General features: G+C 48.9%; 1 protein-coding gene across 3 annotated transcripts in view; it reads right to left on the minus strand.

Annotated features, from left to right (window-relative positions):
• Positions 1–25,806, minus strand: part of PHKG1 (phosphorylase kinase catalytic subunit gamma 1) — a 138,949-nt gene that overhangs the window by 89,854 nt on the left and 23,289 nt on the right. For all 3 annotated transcript variants that reach the window (XM_063953772.1, XM_063953773.1, XM_063953774.1), the window contains exon 2: positions 6,995–7,109. In XM_063953772.1, coding sequence (XP_063809842.1) covers positions 6,995–7,077 — 83 coding nt within the window. In that variant the 5' untranslated portion in view covers positions 7,078–7,109. The remainder of the gene's footprint in view (positions 1–6,994; positions 7,110–25,806) is intronic.

Genomic DNA, 25,806 nt, shown 5'->3' on the forward strand with positions numbered 1-25,806 from the left:
GTGAACGCCCAGGACGAACCTGTGTTCACTCCCTCTGGAGCTAATGGTGTCCAGTAGCCGAGGAAGCAGAGCCTATCATTTAAGTAGGTCTGCTCCTCTCTCCTCAGTCCCTCGATGCAGGGAGCCTGTTGCCAGCAATGCTCCCTGAAAAAGAGAAAAAATCCTAACAAAAATGCTTTCTAAGCAGGAAACTCAGGAGAGCTCCCTGCATTGCACCCATTCTCCTCTGGGCACAGTCTAAAACTGGGGTCTGGAGGAGGGGCATAGAGGGAGGAGCCAGTGCACACCCACAGTACAAAGTCTTTCTTAAAGTGCCCATGCCTCCTGTGGAGCCTGTCTATTCCCCATGGTCCTTACGGAGTCCCAGCATCCTCTAGGACGTTAGAGAAATAATATTTAGCTAATAAAAATCTAGTAATGATATTAAAATATACCACCAACTAGTTTCAAGGTACTTGGTGAAAAAACCTAAATAACAGAGATACCAGGAAAAGTAAAACTGTGCTGATTCCTATAAAAGCACTTATATAATATAATAGATACCAATGTGGCAGAATAAAAATAAGAATTTACTTACCGATAATTCTATTTCTCGTAGTCCGTAGTGGATGCTGGGGACTCCGTAAGGACCATGGGGAATAGCGGCTCCGCAGGAGACACAAAAGTAAAGCTTTAGAACTACCTGGTGTGCACTGGCTCCTCCCCCTATGACCCTCCTCCAAGCCTCAGTTAGGATACTGTGCCCGGGCGAGCGTACACAATAAGGAAGGATTTTGAATCCCGGGTAAGACTCATACCAGCCACACCAATCACACCATATAACTTGTGATCTAAACCCAGTTAACAGCATGATAACAGAGGAGCCTCTAGAAAAGATGGCTCACTACAGCAATAACCCGATTTTTTGGTAACAATAACTATGTACCAGTATTGCAGACAATCCGCACTTGGGATGGGCGCCCAGCATCCACTACGGACTACGAGAAATAGAATTATCGGTAAGTAAATTCTTATTTTCTCTAACGTCCTAAGTGGATGCTGGGGACTCCGTAAGGACCATGGGGATTATACCAAAGCTCCCAAACGGGCGGGAGAGTGCGGATGACTCTGCAGCACCAAATGAGAGAACTCCAGGTCCTCCTCAGCCAGGGTATCAAATTTGTAGAATTTTACAAACGTATTTGCTCCTGACCAAGTAGCTGCTCGGCAAAGTTGTAAAGCCGAGACCCCTCGGGCAGCCGCCCAAGATGAGCCCACCTTCCTTGTGGAATGGGCTTTTACAGATTTTGGCTGTGGCAGGCCTGTCACAGAATGTGCAAGCTGAATTGTACTACAAATCCAACGAGCAATAGTCTGCTTAGAAGCAGGAGCACCCAGCTTGTTGGGTGCATACAGAATAAACAACGAGTCAAATTTTCTGACTCCAGCCGTCCTGGAAACCTATATTTCCTGGGCTCTGACAACGTCTAGCAACTTGGAGTCCTCCAAGTCCCTAGTAGCCGCAGGCACCACAATAGGTTGATTCAGGTGAAACGCTGAAAACCACCTTAGGGAGAAACTGAGGACAAGTCCTCAATTCCGCCCTGTCCGAATGGAAAATCAGATGAGGGCTTTTACAGGATAAAGCCGCCAATTCTGACACGCACCTGGCCTAGGCCAGGGCCAACAGCATGACCACTTTCCATGTGAGATATTTTAACTCCACATATTTAAGTGGTTCAAACCAATGTGACTTTTGGAACCCAAAAACTACATTTAGATCCCAAGGTGCCACTGGAGGCACAAAAGGAGGCTGTATATACAGTACCCCTTTCACAAACGTCTGAACTTCAGGGACTGAAGCTAGTTCTTTTTGGAAGAAAATTGACAGGGCCGAAATTTGAACCTTAATGGACCCCCATTTCAGGCCCATAGACACTCCTGTTTGCAGGAAATGTAGGAATCGACCTAGTTGAAAATTCCTCCGTCGGGGCCTTACTGGCCTCGCACCACGCAACATATTTTCGCCAAATGCGGTGATAATGTTTTGCGGTTATATCTTTCCTGGCTTTGATCAGGATAGGGATGACTTTATCCGGAATGCCTTTTTCCTTCAGGATCCGGCGTTCAACCGCCCTGCCGTTAAACGCAGCCGCGGTAAGTCTTGGAACAGACAGGGTCCTTGCTGGAGCAGGTCCCTTCTTAGAGGTAGAGGCCACGGATTCTCCGTGAGCATCTCTTGAAGTTCCGGTTACCAAGTCCTTCTTGGCCAATCCGGAGCCACGAATATAGTGCTTACTCCTCTCCATCTTATAATTCTCAGTACCTTGGTTATGAGAGGCAGAGGAGGGAACACATACACTGACTGGTACACCCACTGTGTTACCAGAGCGTCTACAGCTATTGCCTGAGGGTCCCTTGACCTGGCGCAATACTTGTCGAGTTTTATAAACATGTGGAAGACTTCTGGGTGAAGTCCCCACTCTCCCGGGTGGAGGTCGTGTCTGCTGAGGAAGTCTGGTTCCCAGTTGTCCACTCCCGGAATGAATACTGCTGACAGTGCTATCACATGATTTTCCGCCCAGCGAAGAATCCTTGCAGCTTCTGCCATTGCCCTTCTGCTTCTTGTGTCACCCTGTCTGTTTACGTGGGTGACTGCCGTGATGTTGTCCGAATGGATCAACTCCGGGTGACCTTGAAGCAGAGGTCTTGCTGAGCTTAGAGCATTGTAAATGGCCCTTAGCTTCAGGATATTTATGTGAAGTGATGTCTCCAGGCTTGACCATAAGCTCTGGAAATTCCTTCCCTGTGTGACTGCTCCCCAGCCTCGCAGGCTGGCATCCGTGGTCACCAGGACCCAGTCCTGAATGTGCGGCCCTCTAGAAGATGAGCACTCTGCAACCACCACAGGAGAGACACCCTTGTGCTTGGTGACAGGGTTATCCGCTGATGCATCTGAAGATGCGACCCAGACCATTTGTCCAGCAGGTCCCACTGGAAAGTTCTTGCGTGGAATCTGCCGCATGGGATTGCTTCATAGGAAGCCACCATTTTTCCCAGAACCATCTCATTGATGTACTGAGACTTGGCTCGGTTATAGGAGGTTCCCGACTAGCTCGGATAACTCCCTGACTTTCTCCTCCGGGAGAAACACCTTTTTCTGAACTGTGTCCAGGATCATCCCTAAGAACAGAAGACGAGTCGTCGGAATCAGCTGCGATTTTGGAATATTGAGAATCCAATCGTGCTGCCGCAACACTACCTGAGATAGTGCTACACCGACCTCCAACTGTTCCCTGGATCTTACCCTTATCAGGGAATCGTCCAAGTAAGGGATAACTAAAATTCCCTTCCTTCGAAGGAGTATCATCATTTCGGCCATTGCCTTGGTAAAGACCCGGGGTGCCGTGGACCATCCATACGGCAGCGTCTGAAACTGATAGTGACAGTTCTGTACCATAAACCTGAGGTACCCTTGGTGAGAAGGGTAAATTGGGACATGAAGGTAAGCATCCTTGATGTCCCGAGACATCATGTAGTCCTCTTCTTCAAGGTTCGCAATCACTGCTCTGAGTGACTCAATCTTGAATTTGAACCTCTGTATGTAAGTGTTCAAAGATTTTAGATTTAGAATCGGTCTCACCGAGCCATCCGGCTTCGGTACCACAACAGTGTGGAATAATACCCCGTTCCCTGTTGCAGGAGGGGTACCTTGATTATCACCTGCTGGGAATACAGCTTGTGAATGGCTTCCAAAACTGTCTCCCTGTCAGAAGGAGACATCGGTAAAGCCGACTTTAGGAAACGGCGAGGGGGAGACGTCTCGAATTCCAATTTGTACCCCTGAGATATCACCTGAAGGATCCAGGGGTCTACTTGCGAGTGAGCCCACTGCGCGCTGAAATTCATTGAGACGGGCCCCCACGGTGCCTGATTCTGCTTGTAAAGCCCCAGCGTCATACTGAGGGCTTGGCAGAGGCGGGAGAGGGTTTCTGTTCCTGGGAACTGGCTGATTTCTGCAGCCTTTTTCCTCTCCCTCTGTCACGGGGCAGAAATGAGGAACCTTTTGCCCGCTTGCCCACGAAAAGACTGCGCCTGATAATACGGCGTCTTCTCATGTTGAGAGGCGACCTGGGGTACAAACGTGGATTTCCCAGCTGTTGCCGTGGCCACCAGGTCTGAAAGACCGACCCCAAATAACTCCTCCCCTTAATAAGGCAATACTTCCAAATGCCGTTTGGAATTCGCATCACCTGACCACTGTCGTGTCCATAACCCTCTACTGGTAGAAATGGACAACGCACTTAGACTTGATGCCAGTCGGCAAATATTCCGCTGTGCATCACGCATATATAGAAATGCATCTTTTAAATGCTCTATAGGCAATAATATACTGTCCCTATCTAGGGTATCAATATTTTCAGTCAGGGAATCCGACCACGCCAACCCAGCACTGCACATCCAGGCTGAGGCGATTGCTGGTCGCAGTATAACACCAGTATGTGTGTAAATACCTTTTAGGATGCCCTCCTGCTTTCTATCAGCAGGATCCTTAAGGGCGGCCATCTCAGGAGAGGGTAGAGCCCTTGTTCTTACAAGCGTGTGAGCGCTTTATCCACCCTAGGGGGTGTTTCCCAACGCACCCTAACCTCTGGCGGGAAAGGATATAATGCCAATAACATTTTTGAAATTATCAGTTGTTATCGGGGGAAAACCACGCATCATCACACACCTCATTTAATTTCTCAGATTCAGGAAAACTACAGGTAGTTTTTCCTCACCGAACATAATACCCCTTTTTGGTGGTACTCGTATTATCAGAAATGTGTAAAACATTTTTCATTGCCTCAATCATGTAACGTGTGGCCCTACTGGAAGTCACATTTGTCTCTTCACCGTCGACACTGGAGTCAGTATCCGTGTCGGCGTCTATATCTGCCATCTGAGGTAACGGGCGCTTTAGAGCCCCTGACGGCCTATGAGACGTCTGGACAGGCACAAGCTGAGTAGCCGGCTGTCTCATGTCAACCACTGTCTTTTATACAGAGCTGACACTGTTACGTAATTCCTTCCAACAGTTCATCCACTCAGGTGTCGACCCCCTAGGGGGTGACATCACTATTACAGGCAATCTGCTCCGTCTCCACATCATTTTTCTCCTCATACATGTCGACACAAACGTACCGACATACAGCACACACACAGGGAATGCTCTGATAGAGGACAGGACCCCACTAGCCCTTTGGGGAGACAGAGGGAGAGTTTGCCAGCACACACCAGAGCGCTATATATATACAGGGATAACCTTATATAAGTGTTTTTCCCCTTATAGCTGCTGTATCTTTAATACTGCGCGTAATTAGTGCCCCCCCTCTCTTTTTTAACCCTTTCTGTAGTGTAGTGACTGCAGGAAAGAGCCAGGGAGCTTCCCTCCAACGGAGCTGTGAGGGAAAATGGCGCCAGTGTGCTGAGGAGATAGGCTCCGCCCCCTTATCGGCAGCCTTATCTCCCGTTTTTCTATGTATTCTGGCAGGGGTTAAATTCATCCATATAGCCCAGGAGCTATATGTGATGCATTTTTTGCCATCCAAGGTGTTTTTATTGCGTCTCAGGGCGCCCCCCCCCAGCGCCCTGCACCCTCAGTGACCGGAGTGTGAAGTGTGCTGAGAGCAATGGCGCACAGCTGCAGTGCTGTGCGCTACCTTGTTGAAGACAGGACGTCTTCTGCCACCGATTTTCCGGACCTCTTCTGTCTTCTGGCTCTGTAAGGGGGCCGGCGGCACGGCTCTGGGACCCATCCATGGCTGGGCCTGTGATCGTCCCTCTGGAGCTAATGTCCAGTAGCCTAAGAAGCCCAATCCACTCTGCACGCAGGTGAGTTCGCTTCTTCTCCCCTTAGTCCCTCGATGCAGTGAGCCTGTTGCCAGCAGGTCTCACTGAAAATAAAAAACCTAAAACTAAACTTTTCACTAAGCAGCTCAGGAGAGCCACCTAGTGTGCACCCTTCTCGTTCGGGCACAAAAATCTAACTGAGGCTTGGAGGAGGGTCATAGGGGGAGGAGCCAGTGCACACCAGGTAGTTCTAAAGCTTTACTTTTGTGTCTCCTGCGGAGCCGCTATTCCCCATGGTCCTTACGGAGTCCCCAGCATCCACTTAGGACGTTAGAGAAATATGATCAAATCTTTATCTTTGTAAAAGCCTGTTTACAGAGTTGAAATATGTCAGAGGACCTTTGGCACACTGCCAAAATGGATTTTCAATCCACCAATTGTGTCCCAATAGACATTTCCTGGTGTGCACCTGGAGCTTCTAGCACAGTGGTGCCGCCACTTTTCAGTGGCTTACTACTACGGCAATATTGCCTGCATGAATTCATCTTTTTAAGGGCACTTTTGTGACCTGGTCATTAATTATATGGATTACAAGATTTTTAAATATTAGCACATGTGGGTGAGATGTTTGGGTGACCACATACTTTTAGACATCTAGGTCAGTGGTTCTCACACTTTTTTGAATCACGGCTCTCTAGAGTATCAGATTTTTTGTTTCACGGCACCCCTAGGCCAAAAGTTTCTTACTGAAAAATGTAGAAAGAAATATAAAATTAAGTAAATTGTGTTTATGTGTCATCCGTAGGGTCAGTTATGTGGTGAGGGACAAGATTTGCTTCGGTTTGTCCACATTTATGATTAGCACCCACCAACACTGGTTTTGCCTATTATATTGACGGAAAATAATTTGGATTGGTCCTGGACAGCTAATCCAAGGCACCTCTTCAAGTGTCCTGAGGCACCCCAGTGACACACAGTTTGTGAACCACTGACCTAGTGTATATAACATGTGTGGATCTGTATTTTATTCAAAACATAACAAAAATATATATATAAAAAAACACTTTGTTCCCCTTGACAAAAAAAAGGAAACTGTATTTATTAAAATTGCTATGTTTTTGTAAATCATGGTTCAACAAAGTCTTTCTCCACTGCAGTGTAATACTCTAACATAGATCTTTACCTTCCCAGAATCTCTTTGGGCTCATAATTTTCATAAAACTCTTGAGAAGTCTGCCAATCAGGTAGTTCCTCTTCACGTGTCATTTTGTGTGACTTGTAATATTCGCTTTAGGAACCTAGAATTGAAAAATGAGAGCTTAGATGTAACAGAGCTGTGAGAAGAGTATAACAGATAACACCAACCTGTGGTAGTGACAGTATTACGTTGTTTTTTTAATGACCTATCAGCAGTAATATGATATTTTGTGCAGGGAGAAAATCATTAAGAGTGGTGAGGCACAGAGAAGGCAGTAACATGAATGGTGGGGTCATGTACCTAAGGCCCTCATTCCGAGTTGATCGCACGCTGCCACTTTTTGCAGCCCGTGCGATCAACTAGACGCCGCCTATGGGGGAGTGTATTTTTGCATAGCAAGGCTGCGATCGCTTGTGCAGCCCTGCTATGCTAAAAAAGTTTTGTGCAGAACTAGACTAGGGTAAGACTTACTTACCCTGTGCGATCACTTCAGCGTTGAAGGTCCCAGAATTGACATCAGACATTCGCCCTCCAAACGCTTCAACACGCCTGCGTTTGGATCTCCATGCCCCGAAAACCGTGAGTTGACGCTCAGATCCACCTTCCTCCTGTCAATCTTCTTGCGGTCGCCGCTGCGAACGCTTTCTTCATTGGAGGTGTTGCTGCCCGCAATGACGCGCCTGCGCAATGCGGCTGCCGTGCATGCGCAGTTCTGACCCAATCACACGGCTGCGAAGCAGCGCAGCGTGCGATCGGGTCGGAATGACCCCCTAAGACAGAGAGTGGAGAGAGGAACGTGGTATTGGAGGAGTGGGTTTTGTTTGGGTGTAGCTGCATAAAAGAGATGAGGTACTTCCACAACAGAGTAGTTACACCACAATTGGTCCTAGGGTTTGTCAAGCATAACCATATTAAAAAATATTTTATCCTCACCTCATACTATATGTAACTTTGTGTATGCTCTGTGGCGATAGCTTAAAAAAGGAAAAATAGTTATTTGACATTTGTTTTTTGGGGGTAATTCAGAATTGATTGCAGCAGCAAATTTGTTAGCAGATGGGCAAAACCATGGCCCTTATTCCGAGTTGTTCGCTCGCTAGCTGCTTTTAGCAGCATTGCAAACGCTAGGCCGCCGCCCCCTGGGAGTGTATCTTAGCTTAGCAGAATAGCGAACGAAAGATTAGCAGAACTGCTACTAAATAATTCTTTGCAGTTTCTGAGTAGCTCCAGACCTACTTCTAGATTGCGATCACCTCAGTCCGTTTAGTTCCTGGTTTGACATCACAAACACGCCCTGCGTTCGGCCAGCCACTCCTGCGTTTTTACCTAGCACGCCTGCGTTTTTTAGCACACTCCCTGAAAACGGCCAGTTACCTCCCAGAAACGCCCCTTTCCTGTCAATCACTCACCGATCAGCACAGCGACTGAAAAGCGTTGCTCAGACCTGTGTAAAATTGCTTCGTTTGATGTTAAAATACTATGCGCATGCGCATTTTCCACCTAATTGCTGCGTTGCAAAAAACGGCAACGAGCGAACAACTCGGAATGATCACCCATGTGCACTGCAGGTGTGGCAGATAATAAGAATTTACTTACCGATAATTCTATTTCTCGTAGTCCGTAGTGGATGCTGGGAACTCCGTAAGGACCATGGGGAATAGCGGCTCCGCAGGAGACTGGGCACATCTAAAGAAAGCTTTAGGACTATCTGGTGTGCACTGGCTCCTCCCCCTATGACCCTCCTCCAAGCCTCAGTTAGGATACTGTGCCCGGACGAGCGTACACAATAAGGAAGGATTTTGAATCCCGGGTAAGACTCATACCAGCCACACCAATCACACCGTACAACTTGTGATATGAAACCAGTTAACAGCATGATAACAGAGGAGCCTCTGAATAGATGGCTCACAACAAGAACCCGATTAGTTAACAATAACTATGTACAAGTATTGCAGACAATCCGCACTTGGGATGGGCGCCCAGCATCCACTACGGACTACGAGAAATAGAATTATCGGTAAGTAAATTCTTATTTTCTCTGACGTCCTAGTGGATGCTGGGAACTTCGTAAGGACCATGGGGATTATACCAAAGCTCCCAAACGGGCGGGAGAGTGCGGATGACTCTGCAGCACCGAATGAGAGAACTCCAGGTCCTCCTCAGCCAGGGTATCAAATTCGTAGAATTTTGCAAACGTGTTTGCCCCTGACCAAGTAGCTGCTCGGCAAAGTTGTAAAGCCGAGACCCCTCGGGCAGCCGCCCAAGATGAGCCCACCGTCCTTGTGGAATGGGCTTTTATTGATTTAGGCTGCGGTAATCCTACCGCAGAATGCGCCAGCTGAATAGTGCTACAAACCCAGTGCGCAATAGACTGCTTAGAAGCAGGAGCACCCAGCTTGTTGGGTGCCATCAGGATAAACAGCGAGTCAGTTTTCCTGACTCCAGCCGTCCTGGAAAAATAAGATTTTCAGGGCCCTGACTACGTCCAGCAACTTGGAATCCTCCAAGTCCCCAGTAGCCGCAGGCACCACAATAGGTTGGTTCAAGTGAAAACCTGAGACCACCTTCGGGAGAAACTGAGGACGATTCCTCAACTCTGCCCTATCCATACAGAAAATCAGATAAGGCCTTTTACATGACAAAGCCCCAAATTCTGACACACGCCTGGCCAAGGCCAAGGCCAACAGCATGACCACTTTCCACGCGAGATACTTTAGCTCCATGGTTTTAAGTGGCTCAACCAATGCGACTTTAGGAAATCCAACACCACGTTGAGATCCAAAAAGTGCCACAGGAGGCACAAAAGGAGGCTGAATATGTAGTACTCCTTTAACCAAAGTCTGAACTTCAGGCAGTGAAGCCAGTTCTTTCTGGAAGAAAATCGACAGAGCCGAAATCTGGACCTTGATGGACCCCAATTTGAGGCCCAAACGTCACCCCTGCTTGCAGGAAGTGCAGGAATCGACATAGTTGAAATTCCTCCGTCGGGGCCTTCATGGCCTCCCACCAAGCAACAAATTTCGCCAAACGCGGCGATAATGTCTTGCGGTGACATCCTTCCTGGCTATGATCAGGGTAGGGATGACTTCCTTCGGAATACCCTTTTCCTTTAGGATCCGGTGTTCTACCGCCATGCCGTCAAACGCAGCCGCGGTAAGTCTTGGAACAGACAGGGTCCCTGCTGCAGCAGGTCTTGTCTGAGCGGCAGAGGCCAAGGGTCCTCTGCCAGCATCTCTTGAAGTTCCGGGTACCAAGCTCTTCATGGCCAATCCGGAACCCCGAGTATGGTTTTCACTCCTCGCCTTCTTATTATTCTCAGTACCTTGGGTATGAGAGGTAGAGGAGGAGACACATAAACCGACTGGTACACCCACGGTGTCACTAGAGCATCCCCAGCGATCGCCTGAGGGTCCCTTGACCTGGCGCAATATCTTTTCAACTTCTTGTTGAGGCGGGACGCCATCATGTCCACCCGTGGTCATTACCAACGGTTTACCCGCATTTGGAAAACTTCTGGATGAAGTCCCCATTCTCCTGGGTGTAGGTCGCCCATCGGAGAATCCTTGTGGCTTCTGCCATCGCCATCCTGCTTCTTGTGCCGCCCTGTCTGTTTACATGGGCGACCGCCGTGATGTCGTCTGATTGGATCAGTACCGGCTGGTTCTGAAGCAGGGGCCTTGCTTGGCTTAGGGCATTGTAAATGGCCCTTAGCTGCATAATATTTATGTGAAGCGAAATCTCCTTGGAAATTTCTTCCCTGTGTGACTGCACCCCAGCCCCGAAGGCTGGCATCCGTGGTCACCAGGACCCAGTCCTGTATTCCGAATCTGCGGCCCTCTAGTAGATGAGCCCTCTGCAGCCACCACAGCAGCGACACCCTGTGTCTTGCTGACAGGGTTATCCGCTGTTGTATCTGTAGATGGGACCCGGACCATTAGTCCCACAGGTCCCACTGGAACGTCCTTGCGTGGAGTCTTCCGAATGGAATTATGCTTCGTACGAAGCTACCATTTTTCCCAGGACTCGTGTGCATTGATGTACCGACACCTGTCCTGGTTTTAGGATGTCTCTGACTAGAGATGACAACTCCTCGGCTTTTTCCACTGGAAGAAACACTCTTTTCTGGTCTGCGTTCAGAAACATTCCCAGGAACAGAAGACGTGTCGTCGGGACCAGCTGTGACTTTGGAATATTGAGAATCCAGTCGTGCTGTTGTAGCACTTCCCGAGAGAGTGCTACCCCCACTACCAACTGTTCTTTGGACCTCGCCTTTATCAGGAGATCGTCCAAGTACGGGATAATAAAAACTTCCTTCTTGCGAAGGAGTATCATCACTTCGGCCATTACCTAGGTAAAGACCTTCGGTGCCGTGGACAACTCCAACGGCCGCGTCTGGAACTGATAGTGACAGTCCTGTACCACATATCTGAGGTACTCCTGGTGAGGGGGGTAAATGGGGACATGCAGGTACGCATCCTTGATGTCCAGGGAGACCCTGTAATCCCCCTCGTCCAGGCTCGTAATAACCGCCCTGAGCGATTTCATCTTGAACTTGAATCTTCTGATATAAAAGTTCAAGTATTTTAATTTCAAGATGGGTCTCACCGAACCGTTGCGGTACCACAACCACTGTGGAATAGTAACCCCTTCCTTGCTGAAGGAGGGGCACCTTGACAATCACTTGTTGTGATTATAGTGTTGAATATCCACCCACACCGTCTCCCTGGCAGAGGGAGGTGCCGGTAAGGCAGATTTTAGGAAACGGCGGGGGGAAGAACGTCTCGAACTCCAGCCTGTACCCCTGAGATACTACTTGAAGGACCCAGGGATCCATGTGAGAGAGCCCACTGTCCGCTGAAATATCTGAGACGGGCCCCCACCGTACCCGGGTCCGCCTGAGCAGCCCCAGCACCATGCTGTGGACCTACCGGACGCAGGGAGGACTTCTGCTCTTGGGAACTAGCTGTGTGTTGCAGCTTTTTCCTCTACCTTTGCCTCTCGGCAGAAAGGATGAGCCTCTAGCCCTCTTGCTTTTCTGGGGCCGAAAGGACTGTACTTGATGATAACGGTGCTTTCTTTTGTTGTGGGGTAGCCTGTGGCAAAAAAATTAATTTCCCAGCAGTAGCTGTGGAAACGAGGTCTGAAAAACTATCCCCAAACAGTTTTACCCCCTTATAGGGCAACTTCCATGTGCCGATTCGAGTCGGCATCGCCTGACCATTGCCAAGTCCATAACCCCCGTCTGGCGGCAATGGACCTAGCGCTTATTTTTGATGCCAGCCGGCAAATATCCCTCTGTGCATCACGCATGTATAAGACCACGTCTTTTATATGCTCTATTTTCAGCAAAATATTGTCCCTATCCATAGTTATTTTCCGACAGGGAATCTGACCACACAGCGGGAGCACTGCACATCCATGCCGAAGCAACGGCTGGTCGCAATATAATGCCCTAGTGTGTGACCATATCTTATAGGGTAACCTCCTGCTTTCTATCAGCAGGTTCCTTCAGGGCGGCCGTACCCGGAGACGGTAGTGCCACCTTTTCTGATAAGCGTGTAAGCACTGTATCTACCCTATGGGGTGTTTCCCCGCGTGACCTATCCTCTGGCGGGAAAGGGTACGCTGCCAATAACCGTTGTAGAAATTATCAATTTCTTACAGGGGGAAGACCACTCTTCCTCACACACCTCATTTAATTTCTCAGATGCAGGAAAAACTACTAATAGTTTTCTCTCACCAAACACAATACCCTTTTATGTGGTACCTGGGGTATAATCATAAATGTGTAATACATTTTTCATTGTCTCAATCCTGTAACGGGTGGACCTATTTGGAGGGTACACCAGTCTCATCGATGTCGACACTGGAGTCAGTATCCGTGTCGACATCTGTGTCTGTTATCTGAGGTAGCGGGCGATTTTAGAGCCCTCCATGACATTTGAGACGCTGGAACAGGCACAAGCTGAGTAGCCGGCTGTTCCGTGTCGTCGACCTTTTATGTAAGGAGTTGACACTTTCACGTAATCCTTCCATAAGTTCAACCACACCGGTGTCGACCCCGCAGGGGGTGACAACATATTTACAGGCATTCGCTCCGCCTCCACCTCATTATCCTCCACATACCTGTCGACACAGCCGTACCGACACACAGCACACACACAGGGAATGCTCTGATAGAGGACAGGACCCCACAAAGCCCTTTGGGGAGACAGAGGGAGAGTATGCCAGCACACACCAAGGCGCTATATATCACAGGGATAGCACCTATAAAAAAGTGTTTTCCCGTATAGCTGCATATATATTGTATACTGCGCCTAAATTGTGCCCCCCCCCTCTCTTTTTAACCCTTTCTGTAGTGTATTAACTGCAGGGGAGAGCAAGGGAGCTTCCCTCCAACGGAGCTGTGAGGGAAAAATGGCGCCAGTGTGCTGAAGGAGATAGCTCCGCCCCTTTTTCGCAGACTTTTCTCCCGCATTTTTATGGAATCTGGCAGGGGTTAATATACATCCATATAGCCCTGGGGGTTATATGTGATGTATTTTTGCCAGCCAAGGTGTTTATATTGCTGCTCAGGGCGCCCCCCCCCCCCCCCAGCGCCCTGCACCCTCAGTGACCGGAGTGTGTAGTGTGCATGAGGAGCAATGGCGCACAGCTGCAGTGCTGTGCGCTACCTTGGTGAAGACTGATGTCTTCTGCCGCCGATTTTCCGGACCTCTTCTTGCTTCTGGCTCTGTAAGGGGGCTGGCGGCGCGGCTCTGGGACCGGACTCCGAGGCTGGGCCTGTGTTCGGTCCCTCTGGAGCTAATGGTGTCCAGTAGCCTAAGAAGCCCAAGCTGGCTGCAAGCAGGCAGGTTCGCTTCTTCTCCCCTTAGTCCCTCGATGCAGTGAGCCTGTTGCCAGCAGGTCTCACTGAAAATAAAAAAACTAAAACTAACTTTTTCTAAGAAGCTCAGGAGAGCCTCCTAGATTGCACCCTGCTCGGTCGGGCACAAAAATCTAACTGAGGCTTGGAGGAGGGTCATAGGGGGAGGAGCCAGTACACACCAGATAGTCCTAAAGCTTTCTTTAGATGTGCCCAGTCTCCTGCGGAGCCGCTATTCCCCATGGTCCTTACGGAGTTCCCAGCATCCACTAGGACGTCAGAGAAAATAGGATTTAATTACCTACCGGTAAATCCTTTTCTCGTAGTCCGTAGAGGATGCTGGGGTCCATATTAGTACCATGGGGTATAGACAAGTCCACCAGGAGCCATTGGCACTTTAAGAGTTTGAGAGTGTGGGCTGGCTCCTCCCTCTATGCCCCTCCTACCAGACTCAGTCTAGAAACTGTGCCAGAGGAGACGGACATCTTCGAGAGAAGGATTATACACAGATAGTGGTGAGATTCACACCAGCGCACACAACAAGGCAAACCAAGCAAACTAGCTTGAAACTCAGCAACAGCTGAACATTACTAAACCAAGTAACAAGGCAGTACTTAACTAAGAACAGAGCCGTACTGAACCAGATAACCACTGCAGAATAATGAAGCGCTGGGCGAGCGCCCAGCATCCTCTACGGACTACAAGAAAAGTATTTACCAGTAGGTAATTAAAATCATATTTTCTCTTACGTCCTAGAGAATGCTGGGGTCCACATTAGTACCATGGGGATGTACCAAAGCTCCCAGAACGGGAGGGAGAGCGCGGAGGCTCCTGCAGAACAGATTGACCAAACTTTAGGTCCTCAGAGGCCAAAGTATCGAACTTGTAGAATTTAGCAAACATGTTCGACCCAGACCAAGTAGCCGCTCGGCAAAGCTGTAAAGCCGAGACACCCCGGGCAGCCGCCCAGGAAGACCCCACCTTACGAGTAGAGTGGGCCTTAACAGATTTTGGACATGGCAATCCTGCTGTAGAATGCACATGCTGGATAGTGAACCTGATCCAGCAAGAGATAATCTGCTTAGAAGCAGGACACCCAATTTTCTTGGGATCATACAGGATAAACAGAGAGTCCGATTTTCTGTGACGAGCAGTCCTCTTCACATAGATTTTCAGAGCCCTTACAACATCCAAGGACTTTGAAGTAATTGAGGAGTCAGTCGCAACTGGCACCACAATAGGTTGGTTGATATGAAATGCCGACACAACCTCAGGAAGAAACTGCTGATGTGTCTGGAGCTCAGCTCTATCTTCATGGAAGATCAGGTAGGGGCTCTTACAAGACAAAGCCCCCAACTCCGACACACATCTAGCAGAAGCTAAGGCCAACAACGTGACAGCCTTCCACGTGAGAAACTTGACCTCAACCTCCGGTAGAGGCTCGAACCAATCCGATTGGAGTAAGATCCCAAAGTGCCATAGGTGGCAGAAAGGGAGGCTGGATGTGCAGAACCCCTTTCAAGAAAATCAGAACCTCAGGGAGGGAAGCCAGTTTCTCTCTGGAAGAAAATGGATAGGGCAGAAATCTGGACCTTTACGGATGCCAACCTCAGGCCCATATCCACACCTGCTTGCAGGAAGAGGAGAAACCGTCCCAGTTGAAACTCCACCGTAGGAAACTTCTTGGATTCACACCAAGAGACATACTTTTTCCAAATGCGATGGTAAAGTTTAGATGTTACTCCTTATCTAGCTTGTATCAGGGTAGGAATAACCTTGTTCGGAATGCCCTTCCGAGCTAATATCTGGCATTCAACCTCCATGTCGTCAAACATAGACACAGTAAGTCTTGATAAGCGAATTGCCCCTGTTGCAGTAGGTCTTCCCGAAGAGGAAGAGACCTCGCATCTTCCAGAAGAAGACCCAGAAGATCCGCGTACCAAGCCCTTTTTGGCCAGTCCGGAGCAATGAGGATTGCCTGAACTCTTTTTCTCCTTATGAGTTTTAGAACTCTTGGAATGAGTGGAAGTGGAAGAAACAGGTACACCGACTGGAACACCCACGGAGACACCAGGGCATCCACTGCCACGGCTTGCGGGTCCCTTCGACCTAGAACAATACCTCAGAAGCTTCTTGTTGAGATGGGAGGCCATCATGTCTGTATGAGGTACCCCCCAAAGATCTGTCACCTCCGTGAACACCTCCGGATGGAGGCCCCACTCTCCTGGATGGAGATTGTGTCTGCTGAGGAAGTCCGCTTCCCAGTTGTCTACTCCCGGAATGAAGATTGCTGATAGCGCCAAAACGTGTTTTTCTGCCCAGAGAATGATTCTTGTTACCTCTGACATTGCAGCTCTGCTCTTCGTTCCGCCCTGTCAGTTTATGTAGGCCACCGTTGTTACATTGTCTGACTGCACTTGAATGGCTCGATCTCGCAGAAGATGGGCCGCTTGGAGAATACCGTTGTAGATGGCTTAGTTCCAGAATGTGTATTGGAAGGCTGGATTCCAGGTTTGACCACCTTCCTTGGAAGGTTTCCCCCTGAGTGACTGCGCCCCAGCCCCGGAAGACTTGCATCCGTGGTTAGAAGGATCCAGTCCTGAATCCCGAACCTGCGGCTCTCCAGAAGGTGAGGTAGTTTCAGCCACCAGAGGAGTGAAATCCTGGCTTTCGGCGACAGACGTATTCTCTGGTGCATGTGTAGATGAGATCCCGACCACTTGTCCAGGAGATTCAGTTGGAAGGACTGAGTATGAAACCTTCCATACTGTAGAGTCTCGTAAGAGGCAACCATCTTCCCCAGAAGGCGAATGCACTGATGAACCGATACCCGGGCTGGCTTCTGGACATCCCGGACCATTGTTTGAATCACCAACGCTTTCTCCTCTGGCAGAAACACCCTCTGCACTTCCGTGTCGAGGATCATTCCCAGAAAAGACAATCTCCTTGTCGGCTCCAAATGTGATTTTGGAAGGTTCAGGATCCAACCATGTTCCCTGAGCAGGGGAGTCGTGAGAACAATGGACTGCAACAACGTCTCCCTGGACGATGCCTTTATTAGCAGATCCTCCAGATATGGGATTATGTCCACCCCCTGTCTGCGGAGGAGAACCATCATCTCTGCCATCACCTTGGTGAACACCCTCGGTGCTGTGGAGAGGCCGAATGGCAGTGCCTGAAATTGATAGTGACTGTCTAACAGTGCAAATCTGAGATAAGCCTGGTGCGGCAGCCAAATCAGAATGTGGAGGTACGCATCCTTGCTATCCAGTGATACCAGAAACTCTCCCTCCTCCAGACCTGAAATCACTGCTCTGAGAGACTCCATTTTGAATTTGAACACCCTCAGGTAAGGGTTCAACGATTTCAAGTTCAAAATTGGTCTGACCGAACCATCCGGATGCGGTACCACGAAAAGGATTGTTTTGCATATGAGGTGGAACTGGGACAATGACCTGTGACTTTTCCAATTTTAGGATGGCTTCCTGTAGGATAGCCCTGTCTGTCAGCAAAGCTGGCAAGCCTGATTTGAAGAATTGGTGAGGCGGGAGTTCTTGAAACTCCAGTCTGTACCCCTAGGACACAATATCCTGTACCCAGGGATCCAGGCTGGACGACACCCAAACATGTCTGAAACCTGTCTGAGTCTCGCACTCACCAGCCCCGTCCTCCAGGCTGTGCGGTCCACCGTCATGCTGATGATTTTGAGGAACCAGAAGCAGGTTTCTGGTTCTGGCAGCCTGCTGGTGCAGGCTTTTTGGATTTTGCACGGCCACCTCTAAAGAAAGCGGTAGGAGCTTTGGACTTTTTTTGCCTTAGCGGTCCGGAAGGACTGCAACACAGCTTAAGAAAATGGTTTCTTCGTAGAAGGTGTAGCAGAGGGAAGGAAAGATGACATTCAACACTTCCCCAAATAGAGCCTGACCTGTGTAGGGTAGGTTCTCCACACTTCTCCTGGATTCCGCGTCTGCAGGCTGAGACCGACATGGAAGATATCCGTGCAGTCCGCGTACCCAGGTCCTTCATAGATTCCACCATGAACCCCCGCAGAATCCTGTATGTTACGTAAAAACAATTCAATGTCACTTCTATCCATTGTATCCAAATCCTCTAGTAATGTGCCTGACCACTTTAGAAATCCATGCACAGGCAATAGTGGGCCTTAACGCCACTCCTGAAGCAGTGTAAATGGATTTGAGCGTAGTGTCAATCTTACGATCAGCCGGTTCTTTTAACGCGGTAGATCAAGGGACAGGTAAAACCACCTTTTTAGACAGTCTGGAGACAGATGCGTCAACAATGGGTGGGTTTTCCCATTTTTTTCCTATCCTCCTCAGGGAAGGGAAAAGCAACCAGAACCCTTTTTGGGATCTGGAATTTTTTCTCCGGGTTTTCCCAGGATTTTTCATATATAGCGTTTAATTCTTTAGACGCAGGGAAGGTTAGCGAGGCTTTCTTATTGTCAGTGAAGTAAGCCTCCTCAACCTGCTCAGGTGGCGTGTCAGTAATGTTTAACACATCTCTAATGGCCTCAATCATGAGTTGCACCCCCTTAGCAAGGGATGCCGCCCCCCTCAGCACATCCCTATCACCGTCTGCAGTATCAGAATCGGTATCCGTGTCATCTTGCATAATTTGGGCAAGTGCATGTTTCTGTGGGAACATGCTAGGGGATTTTTCAGGAATAGGAACAGAGCCTGACCAAACTGCCATAGACTTCTTCAACACCTGAGTTTCAGTCTCAGCATTAGCTACCCTAGTAGAGATCTGAGAGATCATTCCTTTGATAGAAGTTAACCACTCAGGCTCAACAATAGGGATCTGAGACAAAGCATTACAATACTGTGTACTGTACATAAAATGGATCCCTCCTGAGTGGAAACATCTTCTGCAGCATATGACACAGAGGGGCAGATGTATTAAGCCTGGAGAAGTGATAAAATAGTGATAAAGCAGTGAAAAGTGCAAGGTGATAATGCACCAACCAATCAGCTCCTAACTGTTCATTTACATATTGGAGCTGATTGGCTGGTGCCGTATCACCTTGCATTTATAACTGATTTATCACTTCTCCAGGCTTAATACATCTGCCCCAGTGTCCCTAGACATGGCTATGGGAGATATTAAACACACACACACACACTCACACACACACACACACACACACACACACACACGGAAATGTCAGACACAGTTCCCTCCAAGTATGCCACAGAGAGACACAGAGATTGGAGCCAACCCACACACAGCGCTTTCTGAGGTAGAACTAATAAAACTACCAGCACTATCTGTGTACCTTAATAGGCTACACAGACTTTACACAGCCTCCCCCCCCCCCCCCCCCCCCCACCCCTTCTACAACCCACTGGTACCGCACAGGATAGCTGGAGCTGCTTGGAGGGACAGCTCTCCCTGTCACCGTCTGTATACAGGAACTGCAGGCAGGAAAATGGTGCTGAACACGGCTGAGTCCTCTTTGAGGGGAAGCTCCACCCCCCAAACATGGCGCTGCTTCCCGCTCTTCATTTTATTATACTGGCCTGAGGATGTCTGCTGGCAGTGATCCGGATACTCTGACAGGCTTGCTGGCCAGTGTGGGGTATAGGCGCTGGCTCAGGGTGCCCTTCACAGTGCCGCACTATGTACCGCTGAGCCCCGGAGCGCAATTAGTACTGCGCTCCCTACCCTGTTGCCGCCATCTTCACACCGGCTCCCCGCTTGCCAGGGGGGCTGGTGACTCACTCTCCACCGAAGTCTTCTGGCTCTGTAAGGAGGTAGCGGCATGCTGCGGGAGTGAGCGGTCGCCTGGAGCGGCTAACGATCAGCACCCTCAGGAGCTCAGTGTCCTGTCAGCGGAGATAGTGGCTCAGACCCCTCAGGGCGGACACTACTTCCCCCCTTAGTCCCACGAAGCAGGGAGGCTGTTGCCAGCAGCCTCCCTGTAAATAAAAAACTCTAAAATTAAACTTTACTAGAAAAGCTCTGTAGAGCTCCCCTAGCTGTGACCGGCTCCTCCGGGCACATTTTCTATACTGAGTCTGGTAGGAGGAGCATAGAGGGATCGCTCCCCCCGTCGTTAGAATCAACGCACACGAAGAGTAACTACAGGGCTGGTCTTGTTTTGCACAAAAAGATTTTGCAGGCGCTCTGCTGCACAAACGTTCGAACTTCTGCAAAGCGAAAATACACTCCCCAGTGGGCGGCGACAATGCGTTTGCACGGCTGCTAAAAACTGCTAGCAAGCGATCAACTCGGAATGACCCCCTATGTGCTAGCATATAGAAGTGTCTACTGACCCTTATATTTACCTTTAACTATGACCCAGTGCCCTCAAAAACAGTATTGAAAGCACCTCTGAGTCGAATATGTTATTGCTGCTCCTGTGGACACAGGTCCGGTATGATATACCAGCAGATGGAATGCCGGCTGTCAGTATACCAACAGCGGCATCCCGTCTGCAGGAATACCGGCAGCGAGGCAGCAAGTCCCCTCGCGGGCTCGCTGAACTTGCCACGCTGCGCTTTTTGTAATGCCACACGAGCATTCCACTTGGGTATATTTTATACCACTTCACTAAAATGCTACATTGGGATTTAACTGCCTAAACAAGTGCGTATATGCTGTATCATCATAACATATTTATTGAGGCAGATTTATTCAACCTTCTAAAAAGTGAAGGTTTTGCCAACAGCAACCATTCAGAATCTAGGTATCATTCATCTAGTTAGTACATTGTATAAATCTTACAAAAAAAGGGGATGAGACACTAAGATTACTCTTAATGACATAGCTTGACATGGTTGGTGCAATGTTTAGCATCACTGCTTCACAGTACTGAGGTCTTTGGTTTGATTCCCACCAAGGCCCTAATCATACTTGCCTCTTTTTCAGTAGGAGATGCCTCGAGAAAAGACTCAGATGTATAGTTTGGGAGGCGGGGGGTGGTCGCCTATATCATTAGGCAATGACCCTTAGTGGTTAAATGCTGCCATTTATGGCTCTGTGTAGAAGAGATGGGGCTAAAATTATACGGCGCTGCAAATCCCAGTATTATCTCCGCATCCTGCCCGCTCCACTAGGATGCGGGAGATCTGCCTACTCTTCCCAGCGTGCGGGAAACTACCCAAACAAATTGAGTCTCCCACATCTTCTGGGAGAGTAGGTAAGTATGGCCCAGTCAGATAAAATTCTGCAGCTGCTACTGGTGTTTTAAAGTTTAGTTGTTGCTTTGCAAGATCCAGGAACACTTGGACCGTCTGGGAAAACAAAGCAATGACATGAAATCGCTAACCACTACTTTTCTGTCTCCTTCCCCCAAACAGATATATATTAAATGAATAGTGTTTTTGTTATACGATTCCTTCCCCCATCCTGTCCTAAAATTATTAGAATTCACATTGCCAAATTCAATTGCAATCTCTATAGTCCACTGCCGCAGAAGAGTCTAAGGGGTCTTTATTAACATTATTTTTACTAAAATAATGTGAAAAAGGGTGTTTTCACACCCTTTTCACATTATTTTAGTATCACCTGAATGAATTAAAGAGCATTTGGAGCAGTTTTCATGAAAAACTGCTCCAAACACTTTTTTCACTTTTTTTTAGTAACCCACATCGCATTCCCCATACTTATAATGGGAAATGTGATGTGGCCAAATTTACACACAAAAAAAAATGTGAAAAAACACTGCAGTGTGCCCTGTGATAATCTTGCCAGCTCAGGGCAACACTGCGATAATGTGGCATTTGCCCAGCTTTCTCTGCCCCTGGCAGAGAAAGCTGAGCGGGGACTCAGCAGAGTGATCAGCTATGTGTTTCCGATGGACACACATAGCTGATCACAGTGTAAAAAGTAAAAAAAAAACGAGAAAAAAACAACAACAACATACTCACCTGTCCAGGGAGCCGGTGTCCGCTGCTCCGGTGAACGCTGCCGGGCGCCGGGTCCCCCATCTGCTGCAATGTGACCCCGGTGCAGTAAAGTGACGCTGCAAAATGGCAGCGCACTTTACAGCACTGGGGGGTCACCGCAGCACACAGGATCTGGCGCCGGGCAGCCCAGTAGAAGCAGTGCGGACCGGCTCCCTGGACTGGTGAGTATATTGATCTTCTTGGGGGGGGGGGGGGGGGTCAGCGGCGTGCAGGGGTAGTCGCGATGGGGTGGGGGTCGACTGGGCGGCAGCAGTAGCAGCGATGTTAGCGGGTGCGGCGCATGCCCTGATGATGCTGTGGAGTGTTATCGCAAGCTCTGTCGCTGCATGCAATAATTGATACATCCCTGCGATGTAATCAATTACCGCAGTGCGAGTTGGGGCGATTTTGGGGAATGAGGTCCCAGATTCGGACACTTTAATATGGGTGTTTAGGTAGTATAATGTCTACCAATCAGAATTAAGAGGAAATGAGGTCACAGTGTAGGAGTACATTTATTCATCACTTATTTCACGACACCTGCTCTATCTCCACTATTTACTGGCACTAATAAAATGGCTACTGTATTATAGTCTGAATTATGTTATTATATTCACTATATATGGGTACTAATGTAAAGGAAATTATATTAATTTATTCAAAATTATGTTTAATTTTTTGTATCTAACCAATGGGTCTGGATGGTTCTATTTATTTATGTATTGTGATTTTAAGTCATTGTACTTTTTCTGTTTATTCAGATCTAATACCCCTGAAGAAGTCCTAAGGGACGAAACGCGTTGGGTTCTACATCTGATTAAAACCTGATTGGTATATATTTGAATTGGGTATTGTAATTGAGCCAAAACTTGATTGGTGTATATTGAAATCTGTTGATGTTGTATCCATCCTGTATGATAACAATGTTATTTGAAAGATGAAGTAGAGACATACATTGTATTTTAAGAATAAATTTTAAACTATATTGATTGTCTGCAATAAGTCACTAGCGCCCTCAGATTCTGTATGTATTTATCATTTGTGAATCCTTGCTGACGAGGGATTCTTCTAGAGGTGCTGCTTTTCCATATCCCGAGCGCAACTTGATACCATTCTTGTATGTATATATATATATATATATATATATATATTAGAAATTTTGTCTACTTGCACCACTGATCAGAGCCCAGATCACAACCACCTTGGTTGCGTTGTAATTCTTCTCTTGGCGGTGTCGGACGGTTTCCATCCGCACCTCCACCAGCTCTCTGGCCGCTTCGATTCTCCGCTGATGCTCACGGACCCAGTCGGTTTGTGGAGTGGCAGTTGACGTTAGCGCGGGGGCAAGCTCGAGGTCTTGAGGCAGTTTACCTTGTCGACCAAACATAAGGTAGTATGGTGTGAAACCGGTGGAGGAGTGTTCCGCATTATTGTAGAGGTAGACGAGTTCAGGCAGCAAGGTCGGCCAACGGGCATGGTCTCCAGCTGATAGGCTTCTGAGCATCCCAATGAGGGTCTGGTTAGCTCTCTCGCACAAACCATTCCCCTGTGGGTGGTATGCTGTCGTTCTCGCTTTCTGGCAGCCATAGTAGGAGCACAGTTCATAGAATAGCTTCGACTCAAAGGCAGGCCCTTGGTCAGTTAGTATGCACTCGGGGTACCCGTAGGGCCTGATGAAGTGTTTCAGGAATAAGTCGGCCGTAGTCTTAGCAGTCAAGTCTTTCGCAGGGACCGCCACTAAGAGCTTGCTATAGTGGTCGGTCATGGTTAAGGCGTAGTTGTGTCCGCTGGTGCTGGGCTCTAGTTTCACATGGTCGAGAGCGACAATTTGCAGCGGACGGTGACTCTTGATGGGGTGCAAATGGTCCTTCTGATGTGCATCTGGGTGCCTCTTCAGGTTGCAGGGGAAACAGTCCTGGCACCATCGTTCTACGTCATCATGCAGACCTATCCAGAAGTACCAGGTACGCAAGATGGCTTCCGTTTTTTGTGTACCAAAATGCCCTGACTTGTCGTGGTAGGCGGTAAGTAGGAAATTTGCTTGTTTCCTGGGAACAACCACTTGGTCCACTGTCTGGTGAGTACCGGGGTCAATACTGGTACGTACTAAGATGCCTTGTTTCAGGTGAAGTTGTCTCCGATGTCGCAGTGACTTTACCAGCTCCGGATCCGCTTTGGCACGTTGTGCCCGGGTCAGTTGGTGGTTACGTCGGAGGAGGGCTGTGAGTTCCTTCAGCACTGGATTCTGTCGCTGGATCGCTTCCCAGTCTACAGCAGGGGCTTCGGAGAAATCTGATCGCTGTTGGTCCATGACGGCTAATGGATCTGAGGTGACCGTCCATCTTTTCCTCGAGGCTTTGAAGACTGGGGCCTCTATTTCTTCCACAATGTCTCTTCCTTCCTCCGCCACATCGGTGGTGGGCAACCGGGACAGTGCGTCGGCGTTGCCGTTGGACTTCCCACTCCTGTAGGACACAGTGTATTGGAAATTGGCAAGACGTGATACCCATCGCTGTTCAAGGGCGCCGAGCCGGGCGGTGGACAGGTGAGCCAATGGGCTGTTGTCTGTCATGATGATGAATGGTGTAGCAGCGAGATAGTGTTTACATTTTTCTGTGACGGCCCAGACTAGGGCGAGTAGTTCTAATTTAAAAGCGCTGTAATTCTCGCAATTCCGTTCTGTTTTGCATAATCCTCTGCTGGCATATGCGATTACTCTCTCACGCCCATTCTGCACCTGGAACAATACGGCTCCTAATCCACGATGGCTGGCGTCTGCGCAGACTTGGAACGGCTGCTCGTAATCGGGGCAAGCTAATAGCGGGGCTTCCGTCAAGGAGGTCTTTAACTGGTGGAAGGCCTGTTGCTGTTCTTTACCCCACTGCACCGGTGACGATCCCCTCCTTTTGCGGCCAGACTGACCTCTCAGCAATTCATGCAACGGGGCTGCCACTTTGGCAAAGTGCTCCACGAAACGTCTGTAGTAGCCCACGAACCCGAGGTAGCTTCGGACATCCCTGACGGTCTTCGGCACTGGCCAGTCCCGAACAACTCGGACCTTCTCAGGGTCGGGCATCACGTCTTCCGCGTTGACGACGTGACCTAAGTACTGGACCTCAGGTTTGAGCAGGTGACATTTCGTTGGCTTAAGTTTCAGACCACACTTTGTCAGTTGTTTGAACACTTCTTCTAGGTGTTGCAAGTGGTCCTCGTAACTCTTCGAGAAAATTATTACGTCATCGAGGTATAGCAGGACCATCTCGAAGTTGTGCTGTCCCAGACAGTGTTCCATGACGCGCTGGAATGTGGCGGGCGCGTTACACAGCCCGAAAGGCATCCTTTCGAACTCAAACAGGCCCATCGGCGTTGTGAAGGCTGTTTTTTCCATGTCCTCGGGGGCCATCTGAATCTGCCAGTATCCACTGGTGAGGTCAAGGGTCGAAAAGTATGCGGCAGTCTTCAGGGCCGTCAAGGACTCTTCGATCCGAGGAAGCGGGTAGGCGTCTTTATGGGTGGCTGCATTGAGCTTGCGGTAATCAACGCAGAAGCGAAGGCTGCCGTCCTTCTTCTTAACGATCACTAGCGGAGCTGCCCATGGGCTGTGACTTTCCTTGATAACTCCTGCGTCTTTCATCTCCGCTATCATTTTCCTCACAGGCTGGTACAAGGCTGGAGGATGGGGTCGGTGTCTTTCCTTGATAGGGGGGGTTGTCCCTGTAGGGATATGATGGTACACTCTGTCGGCTATTCCGAAATCAGATGGGTATTGGCTAAAAGCTGCCGCATTCCGCCGCACCACTCTTAATACTCCCGCTTTCTGTTCATTGGGGGTATCTGCGTCGCCGACCTGGATATCAGCCCACCATGGGGGTTCTTGACTCGATGTCGACGGCCCCTCGGTCGCCGTCTCTTGGGCAGCTGTGGTCACACCCTGGCCCACAATGTCTTGGAAGTCAATTGAGCTTATTTTCGCCACCAGGCAGCGCTTGTGCAGTCTAATAGCGTAGGGATGTGGGTTCAAG

Source organism: Pseudophryne corroboree, chromosome 2 (assembly GCF_028390025.1).
Source record: "Pseudophryne corroboree isolate aPseCor3 chromosome 2, aPseCor3.hap2, whole genome shotgun sequence".
In the NCBI taxonomy this organism is placed as follows: Eukaryota; Metazoa; Chordata; class Amphibia; order Anura; family Myobatrachidae; genus Pseudophryne; species Pseudophryne corroboree.